The 13,725-nt window shown below is 40.0% G+C and overlaps 1 protein-coding gene across 2 annotated transcripts in view; it reads right to left on the reverse strand.

Annotated features, from left to right (window-relative positions):
- LOC121528747 (corticotropin-releasing factor receptor 1-like) overlaps positions 1-13,725 on the reverse strand; it is a 166,500-nt gene that overhangs the window by 132,931 nt on the left and 19,844 nt on the right. For both annotated transcript variants that reach the window (XR_005993496.1, XM_041816321.1), the window contains exons 2-4: positions 13,581-13,668; positions 6,751-6,810; positions 4,480-4,605 (exon numbers count right to left, since the gene is read on the reverse strand). Coding sequence is in view for 1 of the 2 variants with exons in the window: in XM_041816321.1 (XP_041672255.1) it covers positions 4,480-4,605; positions 6,751-6,810; positions 13,581-13,668 (274 nt within the window). In the remaining variant the exon portion in view is untranslated. The remainder of the gene's footprint in view (positions 1-4,479; positions 4,606-6,750; positions 6,811-13,580; positions 13,669-13,725) is intronic.

Raw genomic sequence — 13,725 nt, forward strand, 5'->3', positions numbered from 1 at the left:
CAGCTTTTAAAGGGTGTGATGAAAGGGTTGAACTACAGTATTTACAGCAGCTCCTTTGACCACGAGGCAGAGCAACAGCCAACCTCATAAACCATCTCTGACTTAACATCTGTCCAAACAGACTCAGAGAGGGTAGACCCAATGTCAGGGTGATAAAGTCTCTGCTGTGTGAGCTCTAGAGGAAAGAGTCCAACCATTCCAGCACATAGCCCAGTATGAGTCCAACCATTCCAGCACATAGCCCAGTATGAGTCCAACCATTCCAGCACATAGCCCAGTAGGAGTCAAACCATTCCAGCACATAGCCCAGTAGGAGTCAAACCATTCCAGCACATAGCCCAGTATGAACAGAATCTTCATATGAAAGTGATCAAAATCTTTTTGTCTTTGAAGTTCTTGTTATTTTATTTACATCGTTTCCTAGAGGTTTTAATGCTGGCATGAGATTTATCCTTATTCAAATACTGATATAATCCCTTCATCCTGTAATCCTTCCAAACTTTTATGGGTCTTTGATCATAAGTAGCAGATGAATTCTTGTCTTATGGCCAGTGAAGTGTTTTGAGATCTCAGTGACCTTTTACCTATACTCTTTGCCCATCAAAATGCAATCAGTTTAGCTTACACTCATTGGCATTGGTGCAAAGTTTGAAGAAATTCCCTGCAGGCGCTTCCAAGATTTGTGTTTTTCATAAGAAAAGGGGCTGATCTGAAATGGCCCTAAACATAATAACAAACACATTGTTGGGGTCCAGGCTGGGTCAGATACATGCAGGAGATCTCATCCCTTGTGGTTTGCTTTGCAAAGTAAACACCACGTTTCCGGTTTTGTCTCAGAACAACACGGAAAACAGGGCCACCCTGATCATTTCCCAGCATTCAGCTGTGGTGTCTGTGAGCATAAGAACCTGTTTAGTGGTATGTTTGTCATCTGATGAAGTTTTAAAAGGGAAAGGTGTTGATACAGTCAGATCGTATTTCATCATCTCATCAAAGAGGCCTCTGAAATCCATTAAAGTCCTATTTACTGTACATAAGGAATAAAAGTCTGGCTCCGAGGTGCCCTGAAGGAAAGTAGATTTATGGGACTCTATTAATGTGGATGCAGTTTACCCACCGCTCCTCTCTCCCTCACCTTACTCTCACGTAGGAGAACTGAGAGAGGCTCCATAATTAGCAATGACCCTGAAAAGTCCTCTCAAAGTGAGTGGGTTGTTCATATCTGATACTTTATAGATTTAGAAGTTTGTGTCCATGAACATTTATCCTTCCATCGGTATATTTTTTACACCATCTATCCCGTTCAGGGTCACGGGGGCTTGATCCCAGCTGTCACTGAGCGAGGTTGCTGATCATTGCAGGGCTGACACACACTCACACCTACGGGCAATTTAGAGTCACCAGTTAACCTAACGAGCATGTTTCTGGTAGTAGGAAGTACCTGAAGAGAACCCACAGACAGTGGCGCTTCACAAGCTTACCTAAGGCTGGGCAAACACCGCAGGATTTAAGCCTGAGTCCCAGTTTTGAGTCGCATGACCCACTTGGAAGTCAGACCAGGCTACTGGTGGCTGATCACCTGTCCAGAGCAGTCAGACACATTTCTGGCATGTTTGATATTTTGGTTGTAGAATGCTCACACTTGATGGTGCAATTATTATCCCACCCACTCTCCTCCTTCTTAGCTCCACCCCTTCCTTTGTGCATTCCTGTCAGGAGGTCAGGTGCATTCTTTCTGGAACTGAGTTCTAGGGTGAAGTGTTAGGGCTATATTGACCTTCAAACTGAAGTTTTTCCAGGGCACACTCCAAACCGTGCGATAAAGGTCATGGGAAATCTCCCAGAATATCATGGGAATGTCCTGAAAGTTTTGAAAACAATCTATCATCTAAATTCAGTGTTGCATTAAGGCCCTTTTGATTTCTGACTAATGTTCCCTCTGAGGGATTTCATGCAAAAAGAAAGCAAAGAACATCTAAGAACTCCCCTCATCATACTTTGGCTAGTGAGTTCATGGTTATGGTGTCAGGTCATCACCCTGACGATGGGTCATCACCCTGACAACGGGTCATCACCCTGACAATGGGTCATCACCCTGACGTCACCCTGACGACGGGTCATCACCCTGACGTCACCCTGATAATGGGTCATCGCCCTGACATTAAGTCAGGGCCTCAAACTAGACGACGATGCAAGTTCTTGTTGAATCGTGGTCATGGGCGTGTCATTAATTATGTCGCAAGAGTTTTCCCGATTGTACATAATTGGGTCTGAGGTTACCCAACTTTAGGGCTTTTTCCCCTGATTTCCACTACAAAAACTGCTAAACAGCATCTAAAATTCCAAAGGCAACATCAAACTCACATGTTGAAAGTCTCCTCGCAACTTTTTTCCAGTTCTAACTCATTTTTTTGCCAATTGTTGTTGCAAGTTGAACCCATTTCTTGCGACTTGTTTCCAGTTTTAATGCATTTTTATGCTACTTTTTGCAAGTTCCAACAACTTTTTGCAACTTTTGTGCCAGTGTAATGCATTATTTGCTAGTCTTGTCAGTTTTAACCTGTTTTGTGCTACCTTTTGCCAGTTTAACTTGTTTTTATGCTACTTTTTTGCCAGTTTCAACCTAGTATTATGCTACTTTTTTGCCAGTGTAAACCATTTTTTTATGCTACTTTTGGTCAGTCTGACTAATTTTTTGCTGCTTTAGCAGGTTTTTACAAATTTCTGGGTACTTTTTCCCAAATAAGATACATTTTTTGCTACTTTTTCCACTTTTAACCCACTTTAACGCTACTTTTTGCTGGCTTTAACCAATTTTTGCCACTTTTTTGCTAGTGCAATGCATTATTTGCAAGTCTTGGTATGTTTTAACCTGTTTTTATGAACTTTTTTGCCAGTTTAACTAATTTTATGCTACTTTTTGCCAGTTTAACAAATTTTTATGCTACTTTTGCCATTTTATAACGATTTTTGCTACTTTTTGCCAGTTTTTACCAATTTTTGGCTACGTTTTCTCAAATTTAATGCATCTCTTGCTACATTTTTCCCCTTTTAAGCCACTGTTATGCTACTTTTTTGCTGGTTTTAACCACTTTTTTGCCAGTGTAATGCATTATTTTCTAGTCTTGGTATGTTTTCACCCATTTTTTGCAACTTTTTGCCAGTTTATAACTCATTTCTTGCAAAATCATTTGCCTTTTTTCCCAGTTATATAATTATTTTCCATCAAAGTTGTCTCAGATTTTCTTCTTTATGTTCTGGCATCTTGATGTTTGTGCACATCACTGCTTTGCTGTGAAGTCTGACTTTTCCAAATTGTTTTGTTCAATGTGCTCATCCACATTTATTTAAAGGTAATTCTGTTTTAAGAAAATATGTTTACATTTTTTAAAAGGCTATATTTTACTACTGCATGTATAAAGAGAAAATATATTTTTGTTGGTCTGATGAGAGTGGTTATTTCTCAGGTTAGAAATAAAATTTGTTTATCCCAGCTTGACTTTACACCATGGTGACCTCCATGGGCCCTAAGAAGCTCTCCCCTTTATCCCCCCTTATGGACGGCCTTGCATACAGTAAATTGTGAGGATTGGTCTAAGTCAAGCTAACTAGATTGAAATCAAACAGTCTGCTCCTCGCTACGACTGACATCAGAGATAATAGTCAGAACGTTATCACTCCTCAGATACCCCGCTTCATTTAGCAGAAGTTGAAGAGGTAATTAAGACTGAAACACAGAGTTGGACCAAACGTTTGTCTGACTGACTCGGCCTTCCTTTAAAAGAAGTGAAATATCGATTCTGCCCTCTGCAGAACTTATTTTGGTCTAAATGAGAGAATGGGACTGATCAGTAATTAACAGATCAGATGTGTTTGCTGCAGCTGCTTAATCTCAGCTGGACTTAAGAGTTTGACCTTTAAAGAAGAAAGTGTGGAGCTGAGGAGTTCAGGAACAGTTCAACATCAAAACACAAACCTGAACTTACTTTTTACTTTCAAAGAAACCCTCAGCCTGAGAATATCTGATGTCTTCAGGGTTAGAAACGAGCGCAGTTTTCTGTTTTATGACCCTGATCATGTTCCATAAAGAGAGCTGCCTTTAACTGATTAGGAAAATGAAGAAAGAACACCAGCTGTGACATTTATCTCCTGTTTCCATCCTTTTAAAGCGGCTTAATCATCCCAGCGATGTAAGGATGCTTCTGTAACATGATCCCTTTTCTCTCCGTGACACCAGCACCATGCTGCTTCTTTTCATGCTGCATTATCGGAGGCAGTCCTACTTTGCCTACATGTGTTTGTTTCTCTCACTAGTGTATGAGCTAATTTGTATGCTCATGCTAATTCCTGTATACATAATTATGAAAACAGGATGTGCCTGAGGGGATGGTGGAGTGGGAAGGCAGAGTGAGGAAATCAAATTGAATCTTGTTTCTGATCTTGAGAGTGAGGATGAGGATGATGATGAGGAGGACTTACTGGTGGTGTTGTATCTGACACCGTAGAACATCTCCGGGCAGGGTCGTGACACCATCTGCCCGGCGCTGCTCCTGGGCCAGCAGGTGCCAATGCCGTCGATGGAGGTTTCACAGAAGACCCCCGAGCCTGCAGGGGGGTGGGGGGAGAGAGGTGTCAGTCACAGCAGACATTCCTGGCATGATCCAGCACCACATATAGCCAGGCTGAAATCCTGACAATGCTCCAGCCTCGTCGGAGCTGTACGCGGGCTCTTAATGATTTCTCCTGAGCTGAGCGGAGAGGAGAGGAGCTGTGGAGCGTCGCCAAAGTCTATTTCCAGCATTGTTCTCGTCTTTGATGTTAGTCCTCATAATCTGAGTTCACATCAAACTTCAACAACAGCCCAGCTTTGTGGTGACATCAGCACCTAATGGCCAAATATGGGCGGGCTTCAGCAGGGTCTTTTAACACCAGACACTTTCAGCTGGATGTCATAAAAACCTCAAGTCCAGAAAAGTTGGGACAGTGTGTAAAATGTAATTAACCCTGAAGAGATCCAAGGGACATTTTGTGCAATTCTGTTGTTTATTTTCAATTCATTTTGACTGTGTTGAATGAATAAAGCTCAAATTTGCCAGAGGATATTCATTCATAAAAGTTTTTAGAATTGTTGTCTCAGATCCGTAACTTAGCCTAAAAAGGCTAAGTTACACAAAAACCAACACATTTGCTCCTAAAGACAAAAAGCGCCCCATTGAAAACCATTAAAATTGTGGTTTTTGATCCCACATTTATCTTAACATAAAGGAATGCATTCTTTTATGTTAAAATTTCAATTTTTTTTCATATTTGTCCACCAGATGGCGCTACTTTTCCCATTAAAAGCATGCAGCAAAATTTATACTTGTTTCCTGCAAGGGTGCCTTGCTACTGAAATGATAAGTGTGTGTGGCTATTGATGTTGGATAATGATGTGTGTATGTAAAAAAAATTGTGTGTGTGTGTGTGTGTTTTTGTGATTTTGTTCAATTAAAGTGTAAGTAAACCCCCAGCTTAGAGCTAACTCCGTCCACTTCAGACTTTTGAAAAATGCAAGAGTACCTAGATGCAGCTGAGGACTTCCACTTCACACCGGAAGTCGGAAAATCACCGCCATATATGGTCTACTAATACCGGAAGTCAATTGAACTGAACGTCTTCTTCGTTGTTTTCTCCGTGTGTCGCCGCCATATTAACAGAGGAAAGTCCGCCACAAAAGGAAATATAAGTAGACGAAAATTTACGTATGTTTTTCGGCTAACAAGCAAGATTTCCTGGAGTGATGCCTGTTTTTAATGCAGCGCCACCTAAGGGGTCAAAGGTCACAGGTATTCAGTGTTGGTTTAAGCCAGAGAGGTCTCCAGATCTACTGAATCTTTTGGTGACGTGATGGACTGCACATTGCTCATAAACTGCTGGATTATTTGCCTGTGCAGTCTTTCAGAAAGTGGGGAACCTCATACCTTTAATGGTTGAGAATGATTGAGACATTCAGATGTGTCCTTTTGCACCAAATCTTGGTTGTTGTTACCTACCCACCTCTCCCAGGTGTTTTTAGAAACATCCCGCAACTTCCTAATCTTGCAAAGCAGATGGATTCACCCGTTTCTGTGTTTTTCACTGGTGAATCCATCTTGCAAAGCTCCCGTCTGAACAATCTGGGCCCGGTTAGAAAGTGACAGGACCAATCAGCGACAAGGGGCAGTACTTTCAGGCGCAGCAGAGTCGTGATGTAAGCAAGCATCGAGAAGAGGCCAGTGCAATTATGGCAGAAGACATTAGCGGGGATGCTGCTAAAGCGCCAGTTTTATCAGAACTTGAGGACATTTCTTTGTTAAAAGAAGAACAAATCAATCACCCTCCAAGAAAATGTGTCAGTTTATCATTGATTCTCTTGTCTTTGTGCTGTTTTCAGTCGACTATGGGCTGAATAGGTTTATCAAATCACTGTATTCTGTTTTGATATCATAGTGTCCCAGCTTTTTTGGAACTGGGGTTTGTATGTTTTTCCTCTGAGCTAGATGAGAACAAAAGCTTAGCTTTTTGACTAGGGCGGTGATTCACATTAAAAAAAAGGTTTTAAATCCAGCTGAAGTACATTCCTCTCATAAAACCTAATAACAGCATCGTTGCTGGAACATTCTTAGTGGCTGGAGACTCTGGAAATCCACAGGCCTACAGTGGCTAGCAGAACAAAGTTAATTCAAAGACCAGGTTGTAAAAGAAGAGTTTCAGACATGAAGTGGAACTCACCGCTCCACTGGCTGGTGGCATTGCTCAGGGTTTGGTTCCAGGAGGCGGCCAAGGACTGCACTGTAACCCAGAGAGAGACAGAGTTTCATCAATAACCTCCATCGCTGTTTGCACGCTTTAGAAGAGGCGCTAGAAATCTCATTACGTTCAGCTTAGCCGCTACAAAGGGTGAGCGTCAAAGGGCAATGGTAAACACTGGTGACAGACCTTTTCTCCCACAGCAATAAGAGGGCGCGGCAGCAAATATGAATCTGGACGTTACACCCCCCCCCCAGGGGGTCAGGCTATTAATTCAGTAATCCGGAAATGAGGATGCTCTGCAGGGCAAAGTTGACCCTTAATTCTAATGCTGTCAGATGTCTCCTCACTGAGGCTTTGACACTTTATTGTGTGAGGAAATGAAGGAATTAACCCAGAATATGTAATGACCCAGCTGATGTGGAGTCTGGCCTGAAAACAAACATGGAGGTTTGATTGACAAAGACTTCTTCTGGCTGTAGAAATCATGAATGTCTAGTCTGCTTCCTTTAGTGCCAGAACCCTCGCAGTGAATGACTTTGGTTGGTGAGACCTGTTGGCATCCTGAACTGTCAGGGTTTCTTTAAAGCCAAGCTGCTGTCTGCTCGTGTTAACGTACACATGACAGCTTGTTTTCAGTGCAGAGGCTGGTGGAGGTGCGTTTGTGCCGGAGCTGGAGGTGTTGGAAAGCAGCGGTGGAAAATGTGATTTTTAAGAGATCATACAGAGGCTTCTGTGAGATTTAAGCTGGACTGAAATCAAATTATGTTCTGTCTCAAGGTAAATATGTCTTTTTTTTTGCAATGAAATCTCTAAATTGAATAAAAATGACTAAACCAGTTCTGTGAAAAGGTATTTGCCTCCTTCCTGATTTCTTAAGTCCTTGCATATTCGTCACACTTAAATGGTTTAGATGATCAAATGAATTCAATAATAGACAAAGATAACCTGAGTAAAAAAATATTGTTTTAAAATGATTTCATTCATTTATTAATGGTGAAAACCATCCCAAACTACCTGGCTCTATTTAGAAAAGTTTCCTCTCCTTGTTAAATCATGATTTAACTGTGATTTACTACATTTTTGGACAGCTGAGTTCAGAGCCACACCCAGACCTGATAACTTAGAAACCTGTTGAATCCAGAAATCCCTTAAAGAGAGCCATCTGAAAAAGAGAAGTAGGCTAAAGAAATTCAAGAACAGATGAGAAACAGATTCATTGACATCTATCAAAGGGTTACAAAGACATTTCTAAGGTGTTGGGACTCAAGTGAACCACAGTGAGAGCCATTATCCACAAATGGAGAAAACATGGAACAGTGGTGAACCTTCCCAGGAGTGGCAGCCTACCTACTCCACTAGCGCATTGACGACTCATCCAGGAAGTCCCAAAAGAACCCAGAACAGCATCTACTGCAGTCCTCACTTGACTGAGTTAAGGTCAGTGTTCATGATTCAACAATAAGAAAGAAAAAAAAGGGCAAAACTGGTCAACATTGGTCATAAGTCTTTAAAAAGTGGCAAAAATTGACAGAAGGATGGTGAAATGGCATAAGATTGTGGCAATAGACTGACTTTAAATTGGAAAAAACAGCTTTAAAGTGACAAAAATTGGTTGAAAGTGAGAAAACTGGTTTAAGATGGCAAAAACAGGTAGACAAAGATGTGAACATGTGTTTAAAAGTGGTAAAAACAGGCAGGAAGGATGGTAAAATGGGATAAGATTGTGGCAAAACTGACTTAAAATGCAAAATACAGCTTTAAAGCAGAAAAAAATGGGATGAAAGTGGCAAAAATGGTCAACAGTGGCAAAAACAGGCAGAAAATGTTGCACAAAGGGTTTATAAAGTAGCAAAAATGGCTTACATGTGGTAAAAATGGGCAGAATATGTGATGAAATGGAATTATAGTGTGGCAAGATGAGTTAAACGTTGTAAGAGCAGGTTTAAAGTGGAAAAAAACAGGCAGAATCAATTGTGAAAATTGGCTAAAAGTGGTAAAAAAAGGGGGGGGGGGGGCTGAAAAAGAGGCAAAAAGTATTTAAAAAGATGCAAAAATGGCATACATGCTGTAAAAATGGGCAGATAGGGTGGTAAAATGGGATAAGATTGTGGTAAGAAATTACTTAAAACTGGGAGAACAGGTTTTAAGTGGCAAAAAATTGGTTTAAAGTGACAAAATTGGTCAACAATGGCAAAAACAGCCAGAAAAAGTTATGAAAGTGGTTTAAAAGTAGTAAAAATGGACAATAAGAGTGGTGAAATGGGATTAGATCGTGGCAAAAATTACTTTAAAGCTATAAAAATGTGTTTAAAGTGGCAAAAATGGGATAAAGTGGTTAGAATGGCTGGTCCAGACCTTGGTCCAGGTGAGGTTTCACACCTGTCCCTGAGGTTTGGATTAAAACTGAAAAGTCAAATGGTGTGTCAGCCCAATTCTGTTCAAACATGACGCTTTTTCCTCCCACCAAACATTAGAAAAGTTTCAACAGAATTATTGATAAGGACCCATGAGAAGTATCACTGAGGGTTTATAATAAAAATAAATGATCCAATTCATATTGATTTCAAACACAATGCAAAAAAAACCAACACACTCTCTGCAGGTTTTCAACAACGGTGGGTCCAGTAAAACACTTTCATATCCGACCAATCAGACGGCCCCGTGAGTTCCTGAGCTCATGTCTACTGTCCAAAATCTGAGTTTAGACTTCCTCTGTGATAAAAACACACCAAAAGTTCCTGGTCCCACGGGAAATGTTCCTGGGGTAAAGCGGCTCGTTGACGTCATCTCTTGTTTTCTGAGCTCTTCGTTGGAGACTCCAAATATCACCATGAGGCTTTACCAAATATGATGATGAGAAGGCTGCTCCAGCTCAGAGCTATCAGTCATTTGTCTAACCACAGTCCTGGTCCTTTAATAACCTCAGAACATGATCTTTTAATGGCTGGACAAAAGTTTGAAGGATGAGTTACAATCAGGCAGCTTTGTGGGGAGTGTAGGATGATCTTGACCGCTCAGGCTCAGGTTTTCTCTGCCTCAGTTTGGGATGTTCTATTTTTAATCCCCCAAATTTATGGAAGTGTTACATCTCCTGTGGGCCTTCTACCCGAGTAAACGATGCTTTTCTGACATATACACCATCTGGAAACAAAGACAAATGTTGGGGTATTTCTACTGGAGGAGTGTGGTGTGTTTCTTTAGTCCTGTAAAGTTCAGCTCTCCGATTACTACCCGGCGAGACGGGTAAATTTAATCTCACTACAGTAGGTAACAAAACACCTCATAAAACATCAACACTATAGCTCAGTCATCAGTGGGGCAGGGTGTCGCTTTATAACGTTGATATAAGGAGGACAACGACACCTGAATGCAGCAGTGTTCAATAAGGAAGAAGAAAAAGAGTCACACATCAGGAAACGTCTCTAGCAGGAAGCATTCCCTGCTGTCTTTGACTGTGATTAGGATGTTCTGTCTCTTAAAGCTCAACAAAGGGAGGCTGTGTCTTTACTAATGTGGTGATACAACAATATTAAACTAACTGAACACGTTTACTGAATTTTCCCCCAATTCCATGTTAAGTAGAGCGTTGGTAAGCAGCATGAACTTTCTGATGAAATACACCCCAATCATTGTTGTGCAATGGTTGGATCAATCCTCTGTTTCAGATCAGAGAGTGGTGTTATGGTGAAATGAGTGACCATGTCAACTGGTGACTACACTAAATGCAGGTCTGGTTGTTGTGACAGATATGGAAACTTGTTTCATCAATACGAAAGAGTATTAGGACCACTGGAAAAAAAAAAAAAAAAAAAAAATTGAGATGAATTTTTTTTTCACTCGTGAGACGAAAGTCAGAAAACTGAATTCTGACGTTAAACTCAGGATTCTGACTTTAATCTCGGAATTCTGACTTTAATCTCAGAATTTTGACTAAATCTCAGAACTCTGACTTTAATCCCAGAATTCTGACTTAAACTCGGAATTCTGACTTAAACTCGGAATTCTGACTTTAAACTTGGAATTCTGGATTTAATCTCGGAATACTGACCTTAAACTCAGAATTCTGACTTTAATCTCAGAATTCTGACTTAATCTCGGAATACTGACTTTAAATTTGGAATACTGACTTTAAACTTGGAATACTGACTTTAAACTTAGAATTCTGGCTTTGATCTCAGAATTCTTTTTTCTCACAAGTGAAAAAAAAATTGTGCCTCAAATTTTTCTTTCAGTGGCCGTAATACTCTTCCGTACATCAATGTTGCGATGACTGCAACCACTGACTATTTAAGCAAAAAGGAATCGGTTAACATGGTCGCTGACTAAACCATGACACCTGCTCTCCTACAGCATCATCAACACTAAAGGCTTTTAATTTATGATCGTTTTTCCTGACGAGTTCTTGATGAATTCTTTTCTTGCTGGAGCCCAAACATTTGACGCAAAATAAATTATTCTGCAACTTAATTATAGATCATTTGGAATAATTGCAGTATATGTCAAATAAAATATGCTGAAGAGGATCTGTGATCCACTGCTCCAACACCAGCACCCTGAATTGTCCAGCTTTACACCCAAGAGGTCCAAGGAACTTTGGGTCCTCACTGAGGACTTGAGGAAATCTAACAGAGGGTTGCTTGCAGCTTAAGTTTACTTTGAGAGAGCGATCAACTCAGTGAGTAGAGAAACCCTCTGGAGGATTCAGGAGCTCCCATGTGGACTCATCCAGCTGATGTCTGCCCTATATTCTGGTCCACAGAGTGCTGGGAAGTGTGGTGGCTCCACCTTGGACAGGGGTGCATCTCAGCCCCTACACTCTTCACATGCAGTGTCACATCACATCTTTCTCTTAGTGCAGTGGTGTAAAACATAATCACAACAGGGGCCGGATTCTGGATTTAGGTCTAGCCTGAGAGTCTAACAGGGTCAACATTTAACCCATGTGTTATGAATTAGGGGTGAAAAAACATAGCACTGATGATGATGATGGTGATGACATTAAGATAAAAAAAAAAAGTCAAAATGATGAGTTTAAAGGCTCAAAATCTGAGATGAAAAACTCAAACTTATTCATTCAAAAGGTCAAATCACAAAAAAAAGTCAAAATAATGTTTTCAAAAGGCAAATATAAGAGATACAGTTAGAAATCATTTGGTTATAAGGTCAAAATATGAGATACAATTAGAATTCATGAGTTTTAAAGGTCAAAATATGATATAAAATCAGATTTTATGAGTTGAAAGGGTCAAAAATAATACTAAATTGGAAATGATGTGTTTTTAAAATCAAAATGTGAGATACAATTAGAAATCATGAGTTTTAAAAGTCAAAAATGAGATAAAATCAAGAAATTATTGCATTTAAAGGTGAAAATATGAGATAAGATTTTTAAAAATCACAAGTCTTAAGGTCACATATGAGATAAAATCATAAAAATAATTAGATTTAAAGGTGAAAATATTAAATAAAATTAAAAGATAATAAATTAAAAAGTCAAAATATTAGATAGCATTTTTAATCATTAGTTTAAAATGTCTAAATATTAGATAAGATTAAAAATAATATGTATTTAAGGTCAAAATATGAGATAAAATCAGAAATAATTAGATTTTTAAGTGAAAATATTAGAGAAGTTTAAAAAATAACGAGTTTTAAAAGCCAAAGATTAGATAAAATTCAAAAACATTAGTTTAAGTCATAATTGTGAGATGCAAAACTTAAAATATGACTTGAAAACACAAATTAATGTATTTTCCCATATTTCTGACTTTTCATGTAATTTTTTTCTTCTCTTTACTTTTTTCATTTTATCATTTTTAAGCATATTTTAAATCATTAGTGTTAAGTTTACTTTTATGGTGGAGTAAATCTGCAGACCCCAGATTTCAGTCATCATAAAGAACATGACAGGACTCTACGGGCCGGGTTTAACTCTACCACGGCCGGATCTGGCCCCCGGGCCTTGAGTTTGACACCCCTGCTTTATTGTAGTTTCCATTTTCCTCCTTTGCAAACACTTTTAAAAGCCTTTTCTACTTATAAATGTTTGGTAAAATCTAGTCTTGTCTAATTTTATGGCCTGATAAATGTATTAACCGTTTAATCAGACAGAGGCAGTGAAGGCTCTTGTTCAGGCTCTCCAGTGGGACTATTGTGAGGCTGACACTCTGATGAAGTGAATGTTTTGGAGGGTTTGAGCTGTCCACAAATGCAGCAATTTCAGCTCCTAACAACTAAATCCGACATTCTGCTCTTTATTCGTGCTTTTATTTTGACATTTCCTGTTCTCGGTAATGAAGGAAAGCTGAGGAATAATCACTGACAGATCTCTCAGACACGCTCGAGTTGCTGTTAAAGCAGCAGTGACGTTGAGCACACAGGCGGAGTGTGTGACAGCTTAATAACAACAACATCTCTGTTAACATTGTCATTAGTTTGCTCTGAAGTACCTGGAACATATTTCACCCCAGGGCGAATAACAAAGGCGTTTCTTTGAGCCTGTGCCGACTGCCTCTCTGCTCTAAAGTGTTTAATGATCAACTACTGCCGTCCTCATGAGATCCACACAGAGACGGACGATAGGTAAAGACGGTCTGCCGATAACCTCAGAGGGAGAGTTGTGATTGAGGCCGAGGAGTTTGGCATTTAGCGGTTACCAACATGAAATGAAAAGGACTGAAAATCAATGGGCCTTTAGAAGAGCAGTTAAAGTGGCTCAACATGAAAGACTCAGGCCAGATTGTTCCGGGATAAAGGCGCCTCTTAAAGCTCGTCACAGACACTGGAGTCGATGTTTATCCTCAACTTACATGAGACGTTCCCTGACAGCAGGAGGAGAGCTTCACATGTCAGATCTGCATACGAGCCCGAGGGCAGGAGGCTCAGGATGGCACAAACCTGATAAGAGAGAGAAAGAGGAGAAAGGTCACACAGGTCGAGAGCGATCAATGATGA

The sequence above is a fragment of the Cheilinus undulatus genome, linkage group 20, assembly GCF_018320785.1.
Source record: "Cheilinus undulatus linkage group 20, ASM1832078v1, whole genome shotgun sequence".
Classification (NCBI taxonomy): domain Eukaryota; kingdom Metazoa; phylum Chordata; class Actinopteri; order Labriformes; family Labridae; genus Cheilinus; species Cheilinus undulatus.